Below are 22,962 nucleotides of genomic sequence, written 5' to 3'. Positions count from 1 at the left end.
CTTGCAATATCTGTCAAAAATGAAACTAATATGTCATATCGTTTTCGAAATATTCAGCCAACGGATATTGTCTGAGATTTAATAATAAATAACCAATAGATAATGAATTAAAATTCTTATTTGGCTCTGCTGAAACTATAAAAAAATCAATTCACATGACAAACTAATCATCGTAGTTACTTCCAAAGAGAATAGGATAGAGTGAAACAGAGTGCTCACCGCTGTAAGTGCCATCAGTGCTACCTATTAGGTCGTGAGATCGCTGCGAATGTTGTGTGAAATTTCACGTACATCGATGTCACTCACCATGGTTACTCCGTTAATTCTTTGCCAATGAATTTACGAATGCCGTTGGTTCTTACGATTATTAATTAGTACAGCAATAGAACGTTCGTCTTTTATTAATACCTGTAAAAATAATTTCTCATCTTCTTCTCAGTCATTATAATTAATCAATTCCAAAGTTGACCTCTAATTGCGTTACAATAATTCAAATTTATTAAGGTATTGGAGCAGAAATGCACATTTAGATGGTGAAAGTACGTTGCGGTGACTTGCAAAAGCAAGAACGCCGCACAATTTTTCACATCGAGTCGCGTTTCTTTTAATTGCATATCCACGGGCCGAGGTCGAGTCGAGGTTCGATTAGTTTCGAGGCGACTCCGTGTATCGCTGCAGTGGTCGGATATCAGCGGAAGGGGAAGATAGGAGTTCTAACTTTACACCAGTCATCAGCAGTATTGTTCGTCTGCCTCTGAGCGAAGGTGTTGGTCAGTAACCGAGGTCGACGGCTAGGGCCAAGACTGAGATTTTACCTAGCCTGGGAGTTGGAGTAATAAGTTCACCTAACCGATTAACCAGGGGACAATTTTTAGTGCCTGTGTGGATTGAGTGCTTCGCTGTACTGTAAACGACATAACGAAAAATACCTGCGTCGCGAGTTATCGAGGGGATATGACGAGTTTTTATTAAGAATATGTGGGATAACGTCGCAGGATTTCAATCGGCCACACGTCAAGTCAGCTGACATATTGCGCCCTGCTACGCCACAGCAGCCTTCAGTAAGTGTTGCAATAGCTGATTCTTGTACCCCCCTTTAGCGTACTATTTTTACGACACGGGACAAAATCTATAGGTGTGTGCTAGTCGTAGGTAGCCGAAAGCTATGTTACACATTTCCAAATAACGCCTCGTCCTCACCCTTTCCCCTTTACGGGCAAAAATTGATCCCTACCTCGTCGCACTTCAAGTAAAGCTAGTAGAACACAAAAAACAGTCGAAGCCAAGAGTTCGACCAGGCACGAAATACACAGGTAACAAAGAACCGACGTAATATCGGATTAGCATTGCCGTACGAAAGAATTACGCCTACGTGTTGGACACGCGTGTGTGTGACGCTACTGCCGATGATTCGAACGCAAATGAACGCGAACACGAGTTTACGTACGCGGAAAGAAAGAGAAAGAGCGCGAGCGATAGAGAGGAGAGAGGAGAGAACGAGCACGATACGCACCCGTACGTATGCATACGAACATGTACACGCGTCGGGCGAGCGAACGCACAATGTGCTCGAGTGCAACTCTGCTTTCTCACAATCAAAGGTGGAAACGGATCTCATGCGTGTTACAGGCATGGCGTCGAAAGTGAAGTAAACTAAAAAATCACGCGTATTAATATGATTTCAAAAAAGAAAGGGTATAACGCGTTGACTATAAGACAACGAAGCGAGTCAGTGTTTGGGACATTCTGCACGATCTTCAAATGATGGATGAGTAGTTTTTATAACTGTAATGACCGCTGTACGAGTATAGTAAGAGCCGTAAGAGATAGACTCTCGCCACACCTGTGAGGTTTCCTTCGACGAAATTATTATCACCATTATTACGATTGTTATTATTTTAATTTTTTTTTTTTTCTTAAATAATGATATCACTACTCCGAGGTAACTCGTCGCACAAGTAATCATAGTGATAAATTTATTTCAACAAGCTTATGCACCTCAGGTTTGGTATCGTTGAAATCCTCAGTTATAGGCAGTGGAGAAATTTTCTTTTACGCTTGTTATGATTTTTCCTTCAATCTTTTCTTCTCTCGGTCTCTCTCTCTCTTTCCTACAGAGCAGTAACAATAGCACTGCGTTTCTCGAAACTTTGCTCGTGGCAGGGTTTAATGACAGAAGAAATTATGTTTCTTTGTCTCATATTTATATTCTGAATTCACAAGGTCGTGCTGATTATTTTTATTTACTCATCCCCTCCCCCCTCATTTGTTGCACCCGCCGTAGCGGCGTAGAATTGTTTCTGTTCTTTCTTTATTAAAAATAAGCGGAATAGACCTTCGACGGTAAAAGTAATCGTGTAGGTATATAGGTATAATAAACTCTAGGTTGAATCAGCAGAGGTTGAACTCTGTGTAACACGAGTTTCTTGGTCGGTTCGACTTTGCCAAGGACGATGCTTCCATACACATGCGACGACTATAGTCCATAAACACTCACTTGTCTCGTCTCATACACCTGCTTCGTTAGACGTCCCACGTTTTTCGACCTGTTGTTCCATCGCCGATACATTTTGTCTTACGATGCATACATTGTATGCATATACATATATATATATATATATGCACTATGCAAATGAAGCGTTTATCAGCTGATACCTAGTTCGAATTAATTTCAAGCATACATATTTCTATGTTTCATAAATCATTTTGATGTTCAACTTTCAAGTCGACCCACAATCAGCTGAATTACACTATTTTCGATGATCAGGTATCGGCTAACATGAATTTAAAAAGATATCGTATGTCAGCAATTTTTAAGTTTTACATTAAGCGTTGATAACCGCCAAGCTGCTTCTTTAACTCTTCCCTTTTCAAAGTAGCATTTTCGCGTATAAAATACAATCTACATTGTATTTATTAAAAAATTGCAAGTACTAACCGACGAGATTTTGTTCGAAAAGCTTACCACCGCATTTTGTTATTATGTTGAGTGACAACGACGGCATCGCTCGTTTATAAATTGCGGGAAATCAAAATTTGACGAAGATCGAATATTTCTACAGATATCATTTTTTTCCTAGAATCAAAATCTTCGTGGTTCTTTGTAAATTATCCTTACCTTTCTCGATGTTCTCAGCATTTCTCAGCTGTCTTGAAATAACTAGTAGGATAAAGTTTTCCTGAGTCGGTGATTCAGATCCTTTTTTGTACTGTAAAACATTGCGTTATCGTACTGTATGGGCACAATATTTGAAACAAGAAAGATGTGATCGAGGAAATGATTGTTATTACATTTCCCGCGATCACCGTTTCTCAAAGTTGAAAGTGTGGATGGATAATTTTGCCCGCTGATGACGCAACTATCGGTTAAAGCTTTGAACTGTCAAGTTGGTTTTAATTGGAAATCCGAAGATGATTTTGATACAATTATCTAAGTTGAAAATATAATCGTGCGTCATTGTTATGTGCCAATGATACGCGCTAACTTTTAGTACAGTATGAGTCAATTACATTCTATACTTGCTGAGACACTTGTACGAGGTAGTAGTAGGTAATAGCGTAAGATTAAAAGCCTTGGGAGTTTACGCGTATAGAATTGATACTTGAATGTAGCCAATGACGGTTAAGTATGTGAATACAATGACAAAGGATTGGGACGAGTTCGCGCAACAACCTGCGCTGGAATTGCAAACACAAAAGATTTGCCCGTGCAACGCCATTTTTGTTTGCACGCTATTTTCGAACTTTGCAAATCATTCAATGTCACCGTCAACATTCATGATATCCAAGCTTGGAGCGGAGCATTTGTGTCCTCGACGATCTTTATCTTGTAAAATTTTTATTAAAAAGTCATCCCTTGGCGGTGAAAAATGTGCGTTAATTAGCTGATGAAATTTTGTAAGTCAGCAATGTGCAGATAACTGGGATTCTCGATGATTGTAAACTGTAAATTTCATTATTATACGTCGAAATACGTAGCTCCCAATTAAAGTCCATAGCAGTATGCCTCGTTTTTTAAATTACGCAACGATGAGGATTTCCATTTTCTAAATTAATTCACACATTAAGATTTACACAAGCGGTATAAATTTACGCCTTTTGCTTATTTCACGTTTTGACCAGTCTTCGAATACGGTGAACAGTAAAATGCGAGATCTGCAGTCGATGCGTGCAGCGTGTAAAGAAAGTGCAGCGAATCGCTGTTGAGTTTTGTTTTCTTACTACAGATAAAACACAGCTCATTGATTCGTTTACTTGGTAGAAAAATTATTCTTCCCCGTATTAAAGCGCGGCGGCTACACAACGAATAAACACCGCGTGCAAGTCTATCTATAGATCGATTTTTTTATTCTACAGTAAAAAAATTCGTCTGTTTCTTTTTTCTCTGTTTTTCACCATATTTCCTAGTTTCGAAGAAACCGTATCGTCGTTTAATCGGAAATAAATATTACTGCGATTCAGTTTTCTTTCGCCAATGTTTGCATTGCATTCTCACCAAGGGCAATAACATTCCATCTAGATTGCAACAACTTGTTGTCCGCGGATATTCTTGAAAATATCAAAATAGTGTAAATACACGTATATTTGCGTAAATACGTATTATTAATCTATCCTGCGATCTGTTTCACCGAGGCAGCGTGACACTGAACTCGCAACAGCTGCTACTAGGAAGTTTTGTAAAAATACGCTTCGAACAAAAAACTAGGTAGTCAACGACCAGAATTTGGATGACTACCAAAACTTGAAACAAAGATGACACAGTTTGCAGAAGATATCCACCCACGTCTCGTTTCAATCCATGTGACCCGCTAGATTGTAACATGCGTAAAACTATACAGCGTTCTGTTTTCAATTCAATTCCTTACTTGCGCCAAGTTTAAAAATTACTTTTGCGTTTCTTATCTTCGTCTGATTATTTGTTTTCAAGCGCATTTCTTTTACCTAAAAAAATTAAAATATTACCGTTAGATTTAAATTTAATAAAATTTATCGTTTTGTGCCACATCCGTCCATGTCTTTCATTTTTTTTTTTCACCTTATTTCGATAGTCCACGATTATGAAAATCATTTCTATCTGTCGGACTGCCGTGAAGTCAAGTTCTGCTGCTTGCTAAACCATTGGAAACTATAATGACAAGAATTCACCTCGCCGAGTTGCATAGGCCAAAAACAAATACTCCTTGTAATATTATGGCTGAAAAATAAGTAATATATATACTCGTAGTATTATATTTGATCAACTCTTTCAATAGTACCTAGTGAATACATGTATAATTATTGCTAAAGTTTCGACGAAATGAAGAGTAGAAATAAGACTTGAAATAAATAAAATAAAAAAAAAAAATAATTGCGTACCGACTAATATACGAACGTCCCGTTAATTACCGTGCCTATTATGTAAAATCAGTGCTCACTCAGCCGTGTTGCAATTTGTGCAATAATTTCGATGGGATAGAAAGTGTGCACATATACCAAAATCGGCAATGTTCATCGTCAAGTTATGAGCCAACGATAGGGATAACCAGTTTCTTCGAAATTTATAATATTATAGTATTGCACGTTATTGTGATATATATACGAATTAATCATTGTGAAAAAGAACAGGATTTTGGGTAGCATCGTACGCCTCAATTACCACCATCGTCGTCTTCTGCCTTTTAATACCCGCACACAAACGCGCACACACAGTCTGGCCATTCAAATTGCGTGTGATTGTTATTATACCTACACGTAGATCGGTGTGTAAAGTGTCTGCAGCAAGACGTGGTGAGCACGAACTACGTCAGCAGTGACTAGCGAATACGCCGTATTCTTGCGTCTCACTTCCCCGCGACGTTCCGAGCTTGCTCCGAGCGACGCGCGATACGAAATTACGAAGCCGCGATGTGATGGGAGTGGAGTAATTTGGTATCGGCTCACGGCGCCTGCGCGTATCAGCCAATCGTATCGCATCGCCCGTCGGCGCTCTTTATTCTCTATATTGCATTAATTCTCAGTCTCCGTTTGTCCCCCAACGTTTCGCGTCTCATCCGCGTTTTAAACCTATGATCTTTGGACGCATGCACTCCCCTATCCGTGATATCTACATATTCACGTGAATTCGTGCCGACAACCGTCGGGTCTGATGAAAAATCAGACGGAATAAAGAAAAGAAAGCGAAAGCGATAACTCGGCTGGCAATGATAGGTTCCTATAAGTTTTTAAAAAATTTTTCCCCACTAACAACGTAACGATACGTACGTCCAGTTTTATGTAATAATGTAATTTCATGTCAGTCAGCAAATTGGGTGTCCTCGACAATTTACCGCATGTTACGAAGTTAATGCTGCTTCATTTCTTCTACACGCAACGTCTTCGCTTCTTCGGTCAACGTTTATTACATTTTATTGATGTTATTGTGCCATTACTCGCCACGTAAATAAACCGCTTATCTTGGATCTTGTTTTTCCATTTATTCGACATAATCCAATATTGAAAATTAATTTTAAATGTTCGACATTTCGTGGCTGTAGTTATTAAAAAAAAAATTTAGAGTGGCAAATAATGATAATAATAATAATAATAATAATAATAAAAGAAATATATTGGTGTAGGGTTGAAGAGTGATACCAACCCGAGCAACACTAGCAATTCTCATCTTTGTCCTCTATCTCGCTTTCCCTGTCTCTCTCTCTCTCTCTCTCTCTCTCTATCTATCTATCCATCTCTCTCTCTCTCTCCTACGTACTATTAAATCCACGGCTACACAACGGCCTAAGCTGGTCCTTAATCAAGCAGTGACGTATTTTCAGGGTATTTGCCAATTTCTCTCAGCTCCCTCACTCTCGTCTATACATACACATGTGCGAGGTTAATCTATGCATAACATGTTCTTAACCTTGTTTTTCAATTTGGATCAAGCGCTATTTCTCCCAGCACATTTAAACATCTCCAGACTGGATTGCGTCTTGTAAATATACGAGCGTAGTTACAACAGGGCGATGGTGATAATCGGTGAATTACAAAGCACGACGATGATATGTTGCACCATTATTAAACCAAGCAACCTAAAAAATCAAATATCTTCTACTATTCAATCATCATTTACTACATGTCACGTTATATAACCGAACAATCGTACTTACAACAGCTTTGACGCGCGCAGTCGTTGTCGCTCTTCGCTCTCTCCATGACCCGGCGGTAAGGGGCGCGCAAAATAACGCGCCACCGTTTTGGTACGGTGTTGAAACTGCTGTGGAATAGGGGCGGGGAGTGGAGAGGGCCGGGGGGGATCATCGCTCTCAGCTTTTTACTCTTCCATTCGCCTTGGGAGTTGGTGTCCGCGCCACCGCGCCTCTGCGGGCTCTACAGAGTCCATAGTAAAGTTCTTCGCTCCCAATTCCATCCGGCGGTGACCAAGGGCCCCCGCTTACCTCCCCTTGACCCACCCCTCGGTCCGACGTCGCGACTCCTCCTCCTCCTCCTCCTCCGGCCCTCCTCGCCGTTCGCTGGTTTGCTACGTTTGCTGCCTTGCCTGCCTGCTTGCCTGCCTGCTTCGCCATGATGAAAACATTCGCCCGTCGTTATCGTTGTTCCGTCCTTGTGGGTTCGGTTAGATTCAATTTTCTCTCTTGTATCGAACGTCGAAATAGTTACGCAGTATGCAATTGAAACAAGCAAAATGAGAGGTTTACTCACACCGTTTTGTATTCTTGTCTCGTCTATTAACAAAATAAAGTTCGTCGTCTAAACGACTAAAAGTATAATCGCGCTGCTGCTTTGACCTGGTGTGGTGCGCGGGTGGTGCAATATATTAAAATACTACGTCCAAATGCCCAAAAGATATTTCACTGGTTACTCCATGTTGTGGATTCGTCGCAATAACTTTGCTTCTCATGAAGTGAGTGTCATTATTTTTCGAAGGATTTGAAAAAAGAAATCCCTTACAGTTTTTTTTTTTTTTTATGTACATAGATTTTTTACTTTATTATGTCACATTTTTTTTCTCAGAATATTCTTGCCAATTCGTGGCTGATGTGCGGTTTTTCTTTTCTCTTGCATTATTGTTTTTGTGACTAATCGGTCAGGTTCTAATGATCATTTATCTAACCACGCACGCACATGGACAGCCTTTTATTAACTCATACTTACTGGCCTATCGTTGTTACAGAGAAGTTCGTGGTGACGATAAACACCGTGTCGTGGAACGGCGGAAGGAAAAAAAGTGAGTCGGCTGCGACGAGGAACTATTAGCAATCTTGGTTATCTGACAAGCAGTAACTCGTCGCTAATACCGGCTCGACGCAAATAAACTTACTTAGGATTATATAATAAAAGGAATAGAAAGAGGGTAGAGGAGTGGGAGAAAAAAAAGAGTACTCCATATTAAAGTAACAAAAGAAGTGTCAAATATGGAACGAGAATCTAACCCCATGCAAGCCTTGTGCCGTAGCGGCTGCGGGTTCTACGGATCTCCTGCTACCGACGGTCTCTGCTCTTTGTGCTACAAAGAAAACCTTAAGAAAAAACAACAGCCACCAGTCTCCGCTGCATCTCCACCAACCTCCGTACCAACCTCACAAACTGCTTCGAGTAATGCTGGTACATTGCAGACAGGATTTGCAAGTCTTGCGTCAACGGGGACGACTGCACAACCAACCATTCCCACAATTCCTCAGCCTACAAACGACCTGCCCAGTCCAAAGGAGGTAAGTTAGATATTAAGCTCGCTTGTGATAATGGCCATGGTCAATGTCGTTGCCATGGATACACCAAAAACATTTTTTGACAGTGAGAAATTTTAGTAGATTATGGCCTCCGGGCTTGGCACCTCGACAGACGGTGACCAGGTACTGATTAAACGTTGATATGCTTCATTTAACGGAGTTTGGGGTCGCTGTTTGAAGTTCACTAATTATTTATTTATGTTTTGAAGTTCTTTTATAAGACATCTTATTTCATGCACTACTTATTGCCTGTCGTAAAAGTGCAAGTCGTATAATCCAACCTAAGTTTTTTATTTCTTATGTTTTTAATGTCACGCTATTGTTTCTAGTCCCAATATGTTTTTGATACATTCATTATCAAATTTATTAAAATGGCTTTGAATCTTTGTTTAAAGACTTGTATTTAACCTACAAAATTGGCATTTCAACAAATTTTCTTATTGCATATTAGTTTCTAATGACGCTTATTATATCATTTTTGATACCGAATTCTTAGACGTCTCACTTTTCCCTCCAGAAAAATCCAATTTTCTAAAATTGTCACTAAAAATTGTTCACAATGTGTTAGTTCCCTTCTGCTTAAATAAATAAATAAATTAATTAATTAATTAATTAAATAATTAATAATAGTAATAATAATAATAATTCACTAACCACAGACAAGTTCCCATGTTCACGTAACTCCTTAACTCAGTTTTTCACATTTTCTTTTCAATAGCTTTGTGATTGAGAATAATGGAACACTATTGACAAAGAAAGGGAATACTTAATGCTTTATAAACTTTACATTCCTTGAGTTTGTACTAGTAAGGTGACACATAATTTCTTGTCAACTTTCATTCTTGAGTGTCATTCGTGATTCCAATAAGTAGGATATACCATCAATTGACGCTAAATGTGCAACCAGTAGTAAGTTTCATTTTTTGTACGACTAGGTGAGCAGAGAAGATCAGGAAGGAGAAGCAGGTGCAAGTAGTGGGGCTGCGGAAGGTTCGGTCAGTAGTGGGGATGCCGATGATAGTTTTGATGGCAAAGAGAGCGACAAAGAATCCAAAAAGAAGAAAAATCGTTGTGCTATTTGTCGCAAGAAAGTGGGCCTGACCGGTAAGTATCGATTGAAACTTTACCTGGACTGATACTTAGATAAAAGTATTTTCTTTAAATTACGAAATGGAAAGAAAAAAATAATTTTTATTCAAAACAATTTCAATTCAATCATTACTCTTAATATTCGTCAACTATCAAATGCCATTTTGCACCGAACAAAATGAAAGCTAAAACAATTCAAGTTCGGTTTCAGCTTAAACTCAGTCTAAAAACTAGAAATTCAATCAGCAAATTTCACTCATATACGTTCCAATCCGAATAATGCCGGACCTGACCCCCATTGATTTTATCAGGTCAGGAATAAGGTTGACTAGCGTCTAACTTACACATATTCAATAATGTACGCCGTATCTGCTCCATATGACACTGTGATTGGATAGAGACTGTTAGAACCAACCTTATTTCTGAGCCGCTTGAATGAAGAAGATTAGACCTGATTTTACTCGGGTGTACATACATAGTGAAAAAGAATTTCAGAGGTTTACTCTTGAAACACGAAGTATTTTTGTTAAGTTTGTTGCACTGTCTGTGAGAATATGAATTTCGTTTGTTTCAATATAAATTTCTGTTCTTACGTCTCTAGTTTCATTTGCTATATCTTTAGCGTTGATCGAAACTGTAGGTATCTACTAACTTGCAATATCTTACAGGATTTGAGTGCCGCTGTGGAGGATTATTTTGCTCCGTGCATCGATACAGTGACAAGCACGACTGCAAATTCGATTACAGAGAAATGGGTGCCCAAGAGATTCGACGTAACAATCCGGTTGTTGTTGGTGAAAAAGTGCAAAAAATTTGAACTTCTTAGTGTGTAGTCATTGGGAAAATGGTTATATAACTATATAAACAAACAAAAGAAAAAATATAAAACACGGAGAAAACGAGATATAAATTATCTGGCAGCTGATTGCACATCGTGGAATGAATGGAAGATAAAAGAACAAATTCCAATTTAGATGATAGTGCCATGTCAGAGATTGTCATCTAGTGTGAATTTATTATGAGAAAATATCTGGTTATTAACTGCTGCCAGCTTACTACTACTATTACCTATTATTATCTTTATGGTTATTACGATTTATCATTATTATTCTATATTATGTTTATTAATTTACTTAAAGGCAAAATTTGTAAAAGAAAAAAAAAAGAATTCCTTGTATGTATTTTAAGTAGAAGCGGAATTCCTGGTGCAGTCAGTCAGTCAGTCCAAAATATCTTAGTTAATGAACCGATCGAAACTACAAAAATTAACACGTAGCGATTTGTTTCTATATTGAAAGGGAATGTTATTTAGATGATGACTGACGTTGATGGGTGATCACAATTCTAGGTTAATATTAGTCTAATAATTATTAAGTATATTAGATGATTGATTCATAAATAATGCAATGAAGTATAAGTAGTACTGTGTGTTTATGTCCAATCTCACAAGAATATAACGAGCATTATTACTCATTAAATATTGTTTGAATTTACGTTTTTGAATAATTATTTACACTTCGTTCGCGGATGCTGCTTCGTTAAATATTACATTATAGGCGCGAAATCGATGTATGTATTATATACGCGATCTTAAACAGATCCGTAGAGTCGTCTGCCTTTTGTCCGGTTAGCACTTGCCGTCAACTGAAGTTTTCTATAAAATTGTTGGAAAGATTGGTGTCCGGCGGTGTTGTGATTCTTCTCCCTCATTTTTTCGTTGAATATTCTTTTCTCTGTGAATTTTTCATTTTTATTATTTTATATTTAATTTATCTTCAAAGCTGTAAGGCATATGTAGTCTTGTGCAGCGGTGTGCAATGTGTAAAACCTGTAGAAAGATGAGAAGGAGGAACAAGGTAACGAAGAAAACCATCATTTATTACAAGGAAGACTTATCTAACAGTGGAAAATGAAAAAATCAGTTCAGTATATAATATCAGCAAATTTTGTTCTGCAGTATCACAGCTGTGGATAATTTTCTTGGTTTGTGTCGCGTTTTACCAGCCTCAATTTGGAAATGCTATGGCTTACCAGTATATTATACGTTTGTAGCGATTCATGTAATTTTAATTAATGTGTTATCTGCATTCCATTACAGCCGCTATTCTCGTTGGTTGATCCAATGTAAAATCTTTGAGAATAACGGTACTAATAGAATGCTAACAACTTTCATAGTTTAGTGAACGAAAATCATGTTAAACATTGAGCATACTATCGTCGTAGACAATTGTTTAATAACCATTTCTTATTTCTTTGTATTAGTTATTGTAGAAATGAAATATAATCATGGTTAGCAATAAAGTTTCACAGTTAGCAATTGCGCCATAATGACAATTTCATTGAGTGATAACCCATCGAAACTTTGGCTCTCCAAGGGGGGGTGTATCTTTACTTATTCCACTGAACGGTTGGAGAATTATGTGGTATAAAGCTGGTATAATATGACACAACCCAATTACGTAGTTGATTTTTAAATAGTCAGGAGAGATTTTCTGTGAATTTAGACAGCCGAGCCTAGGACAAAGATAACTTCTTTGATAATTTTGAAGATACCACATCCAAGCATCCAAGCAATATTGTTCGACTAAATTTACCAGATTAACTCTCCCAGCACTCAAGACAATATTACCTCGACATCAATATGTCTCACTATCTTTGTTTTCAACAATTGGATTTTATGGGATGGATTATTCAATTCTATAGGCGAAAAAAGTTGTTTGACAGAGTAAAATACACCAGGTAACCTGACGACATAATTGGTAGAGTCGCCTTTTGGCCTTTGTCATACTTTAGGCATAGCATATTTTTCTAATATATATCACAATATTGGATAATCGTGAAACTAAAGACAACTAATTGACCACACTTCAGCTGTTGTTTATACTTGGCTGGCTTCATAAGGACGTAACGACGCTTGTAATTATTAAAATTGATATTAGTATATCTAAGCAATTAAAATTAACATCAACTTTAATATATTATACAATTACCATACTATCCTCCAAAATACTTTAGACTTTAGGTTCGCCTAGGTAAACGGAATTAGCATATTTACACACCCCCAGACGTCCTAACACAGTTCTCAAACATTTATAATTATAGTCGACTATATTTATGTATATTTAAAAACAAAAATATATATAAATTCATCACTCTAACGGTTGCTAATTTTTTTGTAATTATCTTTTCATCATCTTCCTAGTGCAATGAGTAATGAATATCCGCTGTACAAGTACACAAGGCAATGCCAGAGGATATTTTGCTTTATTATTTCTTGCACCATTTGTTTTATATCGATGGTAACAATACGTGGTTTTGTATCAATCGCAAAGCAGAATATGGAATTAGTCAACATTGACAGCTTTGCGTCATAACCGAGGAGCACTTAGATCGTCAACATTTTTGCCGGATACAGTTGGAATATTTGTTTCAATTATTATTAAGTTTGATCGGTTGGCAATCTGTTTTACGTTTGAAGAGTTTAGAAAAAGGTATTTCTAAAGAACGAATGGTCGAGGGTATTGTTGAAGATGGCTTACTCTTGATACCTTGTATTTTTCAGTGCAGTTACAGACTTTGAAACTTCCGCACTGGTTTGCTTTCATCAAAATACCATGTAGTAGGTGAAACAAAGATTTGAGTGTTTCAAGCATTGTGACTGAAGCATTTTAGTCAAATTGAATATCAAGAAACATCGGTTCATTTCTTTTGTAGTGTTTCAGTCCGTAATGTTACAAACGCTTGGAGCAATAAGAAAAGTCTCTGTGAGCCACCTTTGAAGAAAACCTCGTATATTTACAAAGAGAGTGTATAGACAGTATTTTAGTTATGTGCAGTAAAAAAGCATGTTTACCATTATTAGAAGTTTGCTGAAGTATCTTTGTAATGTGTTACAGCTTTGAATTTGGTGTTTAATGGAATAAGGTACAACATCGATCGGTGAGCTTGTTAACGTTTACAGCTCGCATACGTAGAAATCGAAATTTGGATTTTTCATTCAATTTACGACTAAGTATGAAATTTTGTTGCCATGCTTTTATCACAAGTTATGTAACTGAGTTTATTCTGTATATAGGAAAACTATAGTTAGAAACTAATTAAAGTATAAACTGATTTCTTTCTTATCTATATACTTTTGAATTCTTTTATACACCTATAATTACTGTATAAATGGCTATTAACGTGGATAATGACGTACTAGTAAGAGTGTAAATTTAACGCAAATCCACCATTCGGCGTATATTCTGATCACTTGTTGTCATCTTTTGTTTTAATACACGCTTCAGCTGCTACTAGGATTTGAATAAGCTGAAAACGTTGGTTCGAAGTAGATTATTTAACAATAAAAATTGGTACAGAAGTGCTGTATTAAAATTATGGCAGATTAGAAATAATAATTCACTTTTAACATACGAATCATACGTGTGTGAAACACGCTACTGTTTTATAATTGTTTGCGCTGTAAAATCGGAAGAACGTTATAGTGTAATTAAATATTCAGAGTAATGCTGAAATTAATTTGCCGAAGAAAATTTATATGGTATGAAAATAAATATACGTTATATTTTGTACGCAACTAATATCCCTTTCTCTTCACACATCATTTCTTTGTTATCGTTTGAATTTTAAATGTTATTTCATCTATGAATTACTTTGCTCTAACATAAATTGTTAAATTTTCATTATATTCATAGATGTAGTTATTATCTGTTGAACATCTAACTTGAGGATGTTCAAGTATGTTAAATTTTCTGGTTTGCGATGGTTGAACTTGAAAAGTAATCCAATAATATTGCTCGAAATATATTAATTTCATAACGAAGTATTACCTTTATTTGTTTTACACTTGTACCTTTTTTTCACTGTTAGATTGTTCGTCTGTATCTATTACTATAGGCATGTGAAATACATACTAATAGTATATTTCTCCATTTTTTTTCTGTGCTGAGTGGTCAGATTGTACAACACGTATATGTATATAAATATATTTAAGAAATGGATAGCTAGATTATTAAAAAATCAATGATTGCCACTTACAATGCAAAATGCGTTACTTCATTTCATGAAAATTATATCACATGACGAAAGAGAAGAGGCTGGCTACGTATGCGGGAAAAACATTTTGATTTCTATAACTAAGTGCTCGTAATGTTTGAGATATGCCTTCGATTAAAATCACTATTGCACTAATGATACCGAAATTTTTCTTGCTAATCCTATACAGATAGGTGGTTGTTTGTTAAACATATTGAATCGATTCATCCAACTTCTTATTGAGAGTCAAATCTTACAACCTGTTCTAGATCCAGTGACCTGCATACGCGTGATGAAAGCATTCATTTTCGAGTACACGTTTGTTTATTCGTATATATTTGGATTGAAATCTTGTTGAATGCCCACCTTCTTTTTTTTCTTCTTTTTGCTTCACTTGTAAAAATTTGGCTAATGTTTTTCTTTCTGAACGTAGATACAGTGGGCAAATGTTCCAGAATATTCTTCATTTATGATGCGATTTCTTTCCAGAAAATGAGAAAGTTTTCCAAAAGAAAAAGTAAAGACTAACAAATTTATTACCACATATACCTACTCATACTAAGCTTATGATGTTGAAATCATAAAGTTATTAGTGAATATCTCGACCAATAGCAAAATAAAATAGAGGGACAAGAAGAAAGATTCTTAATTTGACGGTTTAAATATGTTCTTTGTAGCTACAAATACTAAACGTAGCTAAAGTTGAAGCGATACAACCTACAATGGCGGGAAGCAAAAGAAAGAAGAAAACATACCAAGTCTTTTAGAAGTTTATTTGTAACAAAATCTGAGTCTACGATAATAAATTTCTACTACTTATTCCTTTAACTATTTATTTATTATGAATGTAATAACAAATAAATAACTACATTATGTTGATGGAAATATATTAGGTACATGAATTTTTTTTTTTTTTTCATACATTTTCCAACAAAGCAAGGTAATGTTATCGCATTGATGTACAACATAAATTCAATTTACCAATAACTTTGTTCTATACTTGGAATATATTTGTCAAACTTATCTTTAATCGTACCACACAAAGTGTTAAAATATCGATTTGTATTGCCAACAAGTGTTATTAACGTGTTATTGCTAAAATTTAATTCTTTTTAATGCTATGGACATACGACTATGAGAGAAAAATTTTTACAAATTTCATGCGCCAAGAAAATTTAACAAAATATAACAAGTCACAGGTTCAACAACATATAGCTGCTTGGTAATTTTTTTGATTTCAATTAAATTGTAGTTATTACATCAAAAATGTGTCAGAACCAAACTTTGTTTCTTATCTTGACCTTTACATTGTTAAGTCAAAATCTGGTGAACGAATTATTTGCTAGTGAGTATACTGGAGGCTTAACATGGCACAAACTGTGTAATATGTACCGTAGTGAGTGGTTTGAACACCGTTGCTGATGATAGTAATATCATTATGCAGGATGAGTCGACAATGTTTTCAATTAATATTATAGTGCGCTTTCCACAATTGCGTATCAGCATACACCCATTTTTACATTAAGTTGTCATGTCAGTGTTACATGAATGTTATGTAATTTATACAGTTTGTACGAAATAATTGTCAAGAAATCATATAAAATTTCTATAATTGTAATGATCTTATCGTGATGAAATTTTTATTGAAGAATGGTTATATAGATCACACAACTGATAATGAATGTTGGCTCTTGTGTTTGTGAGGAGGAAATGAGTAATGACAATTAAGAAAACATTTGATACAAATGCATAAACTTAAGGCATTAAGCGAAAATACAAAGATATCGTTATGCGATAAGAGAAAAGTTATTTCAATGATATTGGCTGGAACAAAAGTAATTTGTTTTGTCACGCTGATATTTGCTCACCTTACAACTTTATCAAACAATGATATTAAGAAAAAGAAAGTTACTGGCAACAGACACAGGTGTTATGCAAAACTATGCAAGAAAGTCAATCGCTGATGTATGATGAGAACAAAGTTAAAAGAACACAATAAGTCTTAGGCTCCGACATAGGAAGGTAACATGAGAACAACCTGCATACCCAAGATTAAAGATTATTTTACCTATGACAACTTCACAGAAATGACAGTTTCCCTATACTTGAGAAAGTTGAAAATGTATGCGCTTGATGACTATGGCATAGTGCTGAGCATATGATGCATGAAGAGTGTACAATGTCGCTGCGCCCACTGGATGAGTTAGAGTATATCTTAAGGGAACTAAAATACTTATGTGAATTTTAAGCATCTTACAAGTGTAATACATTCACGCACATTTTCAAAGAATAATTAAATTGAGATTATATTAAAAGTTTCAAGACCTGAGCCATATGAAACATTTGACTATATCATTAGAAGTTTTTTTTTTTTTTTGTATATATTCTTTTCGACTAGTATTCATTAGCTGTTACTGTAATATTAGGATAATTTATTTGACTAGAGCTTAAATTAGCAAGGTATTTCTGTACATTATGCACAGGATGTATTACAGGCTTTGCCCTAATGGAGGTATGTACAGGTAGTGGCGGTGATGATGCAGGAGTAAGAATGCCAAGGACACCTTTACAATCTGTTTCTGAGACAACAGACTGCTCTTGTTTTATATATCCGTGATCTTCGATTGCTGGTACCTTACATTTTGATGGTTTCGTTAAATGAAGAGAATGCCTGTCGCTGATAGAACTGGTACTGCTGTCATAGTCGCTTTCCAATTTAATGACCATTTTGTTATTTTGTAGTATCTTCACCTGTAGTAGAGAACCGCTGTGTTGTATTGCTGCATGGTTTTTCAAGCCATATGAAGTTTTGTAGCTCTTTCCACATGGACATTTAAACGCCTTCCGTACCCTAAGCGCAGAAAATTAGATACCTGTTGGCTATAACAGTTCTCACATAGGTTTACTAGACTGCAAGATTAATTGAAATGTTCCAGTCAGTTTTATTAGATTATATCTTCTTAGCACATCGTGTGATAGTTGTACTTGCAGGACTGATAAAAGCAGGGCAGCAGCAAGAACCCGACAAATAGTATGTGCATTTCGATGAACTCGATTCATTATTCAAAATAATAAAAGCTGTTGATATTCTGAAGCTTATTTTCCAAGTAAAAAAAGCTGTCACACCTGATGAACTGCTCGCAAAACTCGATCAATCCAAAATCTGTTTTCTTTTATTCGTTGTTATTTTCTTAGTTGTGGCTAAAATACAGATTAATGAACATATTTTCAGAATCGAGAATGGAGTTAATTATTGTTTGGCACGTATTATGGTGTTTCCTTCAAAATCAAAAGGTATCAAAAATATCCATTAACATTAGCAATAAAAAATGAAGATTTCCAGTTACGATGAGACTTGAGACTTTCTAAAATATCAAAATATTGACACAGTAAACCGATTATTATATATAAATATACATACACAAGACCGAATTATTGGCTACAGTTATAGAAATGGGAATATTTGGTATTAACGATAAACTGACACGACTGGAAATCAGTATTATTTTACGTAAATGATGGATTGCAATTAGACAAAGCATTTATACTGATAGTACCTACTTGTTATCATTTTTGTGCCCGTTTTTAGAATGGTACTTTATGCCATTGATGTTCTTGTAGCGTTTTTTACATCCAGGTATGGGGCAGGCAAATGGCTTGTCTGTATTATTGTTTTGATTCGCAGTATTTTGGCTCACAGCCCTAAAAGCAAGAAAGTAATACTTCAGACACTTGCAGCGATAGTATATGATATATACAATGCAAGATGTATTGATTAAAAGTTGGAAAATTTCAATTTATTTAATGTCAATACGTTCGCACAATTTAGATGAGAGAAACGATATCATGATAGTAAGTTAAAACGCAAAATCCAAATTGATATAGCTCTAATTTTTAGGGTGGATAGTATATTTTTGCAATATAATCACAATATTCCATTACCCAAAATTCGGAATCGTAACCTGAGTGAACTTACTGCTGCTAGAAATATATACCAAATTTGATAGCGTAGCGAAATTAATGTGTACAGTCCGTGGCTTACACCAAATGTTTTTCATACCTTTATAACCAAAAGTAAAAAACACCAATGGCATTCAATTTATCATGAAGTTTCCACTTTATAATAAAAACTTCTGGTAAATAAAAAATTGAAAATAATAATGTTTTTATACTTGCAATTAGATGCTTAGCCAGTCAGGGGATACTATAAGTGACATGCTAATTACACATTGTTTTACTATATACTAGGACAAGTTTACAGCTCCAATAAGCTTGAAAGATATAATAAATGTAGGACCAGTACTTTTGTTACATCTGTAATAGTAACACAAATAATTGCTACAACATGCAGATGCATAATGTTCAACATAATCTATATTTAAATATGCAAAACTAATCGTATCTTATGCAGTACAAACATTAAATCATGCTTAAGTCAACAAAGAAAAGAGCAATACTGTGTGATTGTCACTATTATGATACCTATAATAGATATTGATATTATGTGAAGTACTAGGCTGCGTAACTATTGATAAATCAATTATCACACCACAAAAGATATTTATCAGCTCTTGTATATGACAAACTTATAACTTAAAAACACAGGTTGTAGGGATAGAATAGAATGGAATATTACATGATTCTAGATGGGCAAAGTGCTGCAATTAGGCAAGTCAAAGACAGTCAACAGGGTAAGGTAGTATTGAACATATTACAGTATCGATTGGTGCTACCTTATTGTAATTTTCAAAGAAATTTCCAGACAATACATATGATAAACAATTTCTACGCTCCAAAGGAATTTGTAAAGTGCAAAAGTTGTAAATTACGCATATTTTTCAGCATAATGAGAAACCGCAATTGAAAAAAAATTTGCCTGATATCCAAAACAGCACACAATAAAAGTGCACTAAAGTTTTACTGCCCAGATTCGTCAAGTTATAAGCTTTTCCGAATATACCGTAGTTTTTGTGCCTGGGAAAGTTCAAATGAATTTATTTTCGCGGAATATTGAAAATTTTTCACATTTACAGCTAATACTAAAGTAACATTTTTTGAGATTTTTCATAGGAAATGCAGTCTCAGGCAAATGTCGGATTTCTTTCACTTTGGTTTCAATCTATACAAGTGTTTCATTGAGGGGGTCGGTACTTAGAACAATTAAGCGACACTTTTTTTTAAGCTTTGGAAACAAGCATCCTGTGTAAACGAACTTATCTAATTATTTAGTTCAGTAGACCAAAAATAATGGTTTTCAAGATGAATTAACTAGGAAATATGGAACAAGTTTTGATAAGAATATATTTCATCCGCACCAGCCTGCAGGGCAATTTCTTGATGTATGTATGCAAGGTATTTGTTGGCAACAAGAGTTATGACAGAAGCCACAGTAATGTTAATATTTACACCAGAACTTCCATTAATGAGGAAAAGTAATGGATGTACCTGCTGCCATAACGAAGGATGAAGTCAGCGGAGAACTCCAAGGAAGTGGTCCAGGAGTCATTGCTGTCTTCTGGCTCACTAACAAAGTCCTCTCCCTCCTCTGCCTCACTGCCTACATTGTCAGTTTTTATATCATATTCAAAATTTGTCCATATAGAATAGCTATTCATTATGGTTAGTGATTGGAATTTAGTTTATGCAGACTCACAGCTGGTTCAGTCACAAAGTCACATTAATCGATAATTTAGAAAATAATTTTGAATAGTATGGCCTGAAAATCTTACAAATTCCATCATCTCAGCAAGTAATGCGAGTAGATCACAGATTAGAAAAAAGCGACTATCTATATTTTAATTTTCCAACTGATACCAGTCTATCAAATGTAGGTTTGTGTACACGTTTTCTAAGCAAACTGTTATGTTCTCTCAGTCTTTACTTTTCAATGACATCAGACAATTTGACGGATCAGTAGTAATCAACTGATCTATGCTTTTTAAATAATCCATTATGACTAATTTAGCTGCACAGCTAAAATGCGATAAGAGCTTGTCCTGTTAACAAATTTCGTCATAAACTTATTAAAAAATTAAATGAGGTGAAATATCTTATTTCATGTCATTGTCTCAAATTGCAAAGGCTGATAACAAGAAAGTAGATGATAGATACAGTTTTAGTACTAGTGTGATATTTTACTAGATTAACTCACTTTTAAGTGATTATAATTTCTAAATTTGGTTAACAGATGTAAAAAAAACTGTTCTATAGAGGCATTCACGAAGATATACCAGTTTTTTAAAAACGCCTCACTGAAATATGTACTCTATTTATCTGCGAGGAAAAATTGAAGTATAACATATTACTTAATACATCTGAACGCATCACTCCAGTAACAAATTATGTGATTAAACTCAGACATGTAACAAGTGTAGCATTTTAGGTCGTTAGATTTTTATAAATTCAATTCAATACAGTCCAGCAGTTAAGCTGGACCTATTAGTGTCCAGTTTTTGGCTGACTTGTAGTTCTCAACAGTACTTTATTATGATGTGTCGTTGATCGTCTGTACCAATTTTTGAACCATTAATAATCCGTGTGGAATATAATCAATACCTCTGGTACGTTTCTTTAATTTAAATTTGAAAATCTACTCCAAATCGAAATAGAATAGTAAATTAGAAGCAAAAACTAACTTGATGGAACTGCAAAGAAACTTTGTGAGAGTAAGGAACTTAGACCTATGCAATCAAGATATTAACACACCTTGTTAATAACTGTGAAAAGGTGTATCACAGATAGACAAGGAATAAAACGTGACCCTACATGATAAACTCTGCTTCTAATGATAGTCCAAAGAGAACTGTACTTGTAATATGCACGTGGCAAAACTTCTTGATTCATCTAAGGAAATACTAAAACGTTTGATGACATTTTTTATTGCCAGGCAATGTAAAGATTGGTAAATAAACATGCTGATGCGAATTATTTACAAAACATGTGTTATGCATGCTGAATTTTACCAACAGTATCATGCTTGAAAGTAAGTATGATGATAAGGAAAATCATACAAGCTTGAGAGGATCATTCAATAGATAACTGTGTGAATAGTTTTGAATACATTTGATAGACAACAAAAAACGACATTGAAACAATAAGATGGTGTGAACAAAAACTGACCCGTAGGAGTATTATTTTTGTTGCGCGTTGAGGAAGGAAGACAGGTTTGATTTGACCTGGATTGATGAACGGGCTTGACGCCCTCTTTTCGTGCAGCATCCGTCAAGAATCGTAATACATAACTCAGAGGTATACAAGTTGGCTGCTGTTGCTCTGTTTGCTCAACAACTCGGGGGTCATAATCTGGAAATGTGCGTGTAGTATAAGGTTACACCGAAATTAGATGGAAGCCAAGAAGATTGGAGTTTGATAATTGTACCAAGAAATCTTAGTTGACAATCTCAGTGTGACATGTTTTTATGAGTCAAATAACAGCTACATTCGTGTTTAGTAACATTATTTTATTGACAATTTTCAAAATCTCCCCAAACATAGGACGCAAATTTGGATTTTTGAATGTACTAATTATCACTTAAAAATTAGTTTTGGCCCAAACAAACGATCAGTAATGAAAGTAAAGTGTATTATCTCGACAATGTATGAGCGCTAGTAGGATGTCATAGAAGTTATTACATTGAAAAGTATAATTAATCATTAGTCGCTTAACGTTGGCTGATGAATCCTAGATAACCTCAAAACAGACATAACCTCAACTAGCCCGAGTTGTTGCATTGAGACAGCAAAATTATTCACCAATATGAGTTTCCTCGATGTGTTGTATTAGATCGCCTAAGCTTTTGAACGTAAGACCACAACCATTGAATTTACAAATATTTAGCATAAATACAGCCATTTCAACCGCAATAATTCCAGTGTAATAAAGTCAAATGATGCATTGATCGAGGAGGGCTGTTAATCGGGATATAGTGGTACAGGAACGAATGAAACAAAATTATTTTCGATAAGAGGTGATAAGTGTCATTTTTTGTTCAAATAAATATACACTAACGTCGCGCCGTAATTGACGCTGGCGAATGTCGATCGTCATTTTCTTCATATACGGTTTTCAACTTGACTAAATATTGCAGACGAAAAATATCTTCGGCTAAATTCGGGTGATCGATAAATGGAGCTC

General features: G+C 35.5%; 2 protein-coding genes across 7 annotated transcripts; one reads left to right on the top strand and one right to left on the bottom strand.

The window, feature by feature from the left end:
• Window positions 1-753: 753 nt before the first annotated feature.
• On the top strand, window positions 754-12,952 carry LOC124309296 (AN1-type zinc finger protein 6). 2 transcript variants are annotated; one of them, XM_046772810.1, is made up of 4 exons: window positions 754-1,061; window positions 8,150-8,687; window positions 9,641-9,809; window positions 10,463-12,952. In XM_046772810.1, the coding sequence occupies exons 2-4, from the start codon at window positions 8,391-8,393 to the stop codon at window positions 10,609-10,611; spliced, it is 615 nt and encodes a 204-aa protein (XP_046628766.1). In that variant the 5' UTR covers window positions 754-1,061; window positions 8,150-8,390; the 3' UTR covers window positions 10,612-12,952. The 2 variants fall into 2 exon arrangements, with proteins under 2 accessions (XP_046628766.1, XP_046628774.1); XM_046772818.1 differs by lacking the exon at window positions 754-1,061 and adding an exon at window positions 7,416-7,879.
• Window positions 12,953-15,746: 2,794 nt separating this feature from the next.
• Window positions 15,747-22,958, bottom strand: LOC124309275 (juxtaposed with another zinc finger protein 1). 5 transcript variants are annotated; one of them, XR_006909215.1, is made up of 6 exons: window positions 22,581-22,958; window positions 21,948-22,130; window positions 20,274-20,385; window positions 18,390-18,530; window positions 17,955-18,029; window positions 17,539-17,679 (listed from the first exon to the last, which is right to left on the bottom strand). XR_006909215.1 is itself a non-coding variant. In XM_046772765.1 (5 exons), exons 1-5 carry the CDS (start codon window positions 22,480-22,482, stop codon window positions 17,223-17,225), a joined length of 915 nt encoding a protein of 304 aa, XP_046628721.1. In that variant the 5' UTR covers window positions 22,483-22,957; the 3' UTR covers window positions 15,747-17,222. The 5 variants fall into 5 exon arrangements, 3 of the variants coding, with proteins under 3 accessions (XP_046628721.1, XP_046628713.1, XP_046628730.1); XR_006909216.1 differs by having other exon boundaries at window positions 17,559-17,679; window positions 17,796-18,029; XM_046772765.1 differs by lacking the exon at window positions 17,955-18,029 and having other exon boundaries at window positions 15,747-17,679; window positions 22,461-22,957.
• Window positions 22,959-22,962: the final 4 nt, after the last annotated feature.

Source organism: Neodiprion virginianus, chromosome 1, assembly GCF_021901495.1.
Source record: "Neodiprion virginianus isolate iyNeoVirg1 chromosome 1, iyNeoVirg1.1, whole genome shotgun sequence".
Lineage (NCBI taxonomy): Eukaryota > Metazoa > Arthropoda > Insecta > Hymenoptera > Diprionidae > Neodiprion > Neodiprion virginianus.
The sequence above is the reverse complement of the archived record's forward strand: the minus strand, read 5'-3'. Positions and strand labels throughout refer to the sequence as shown.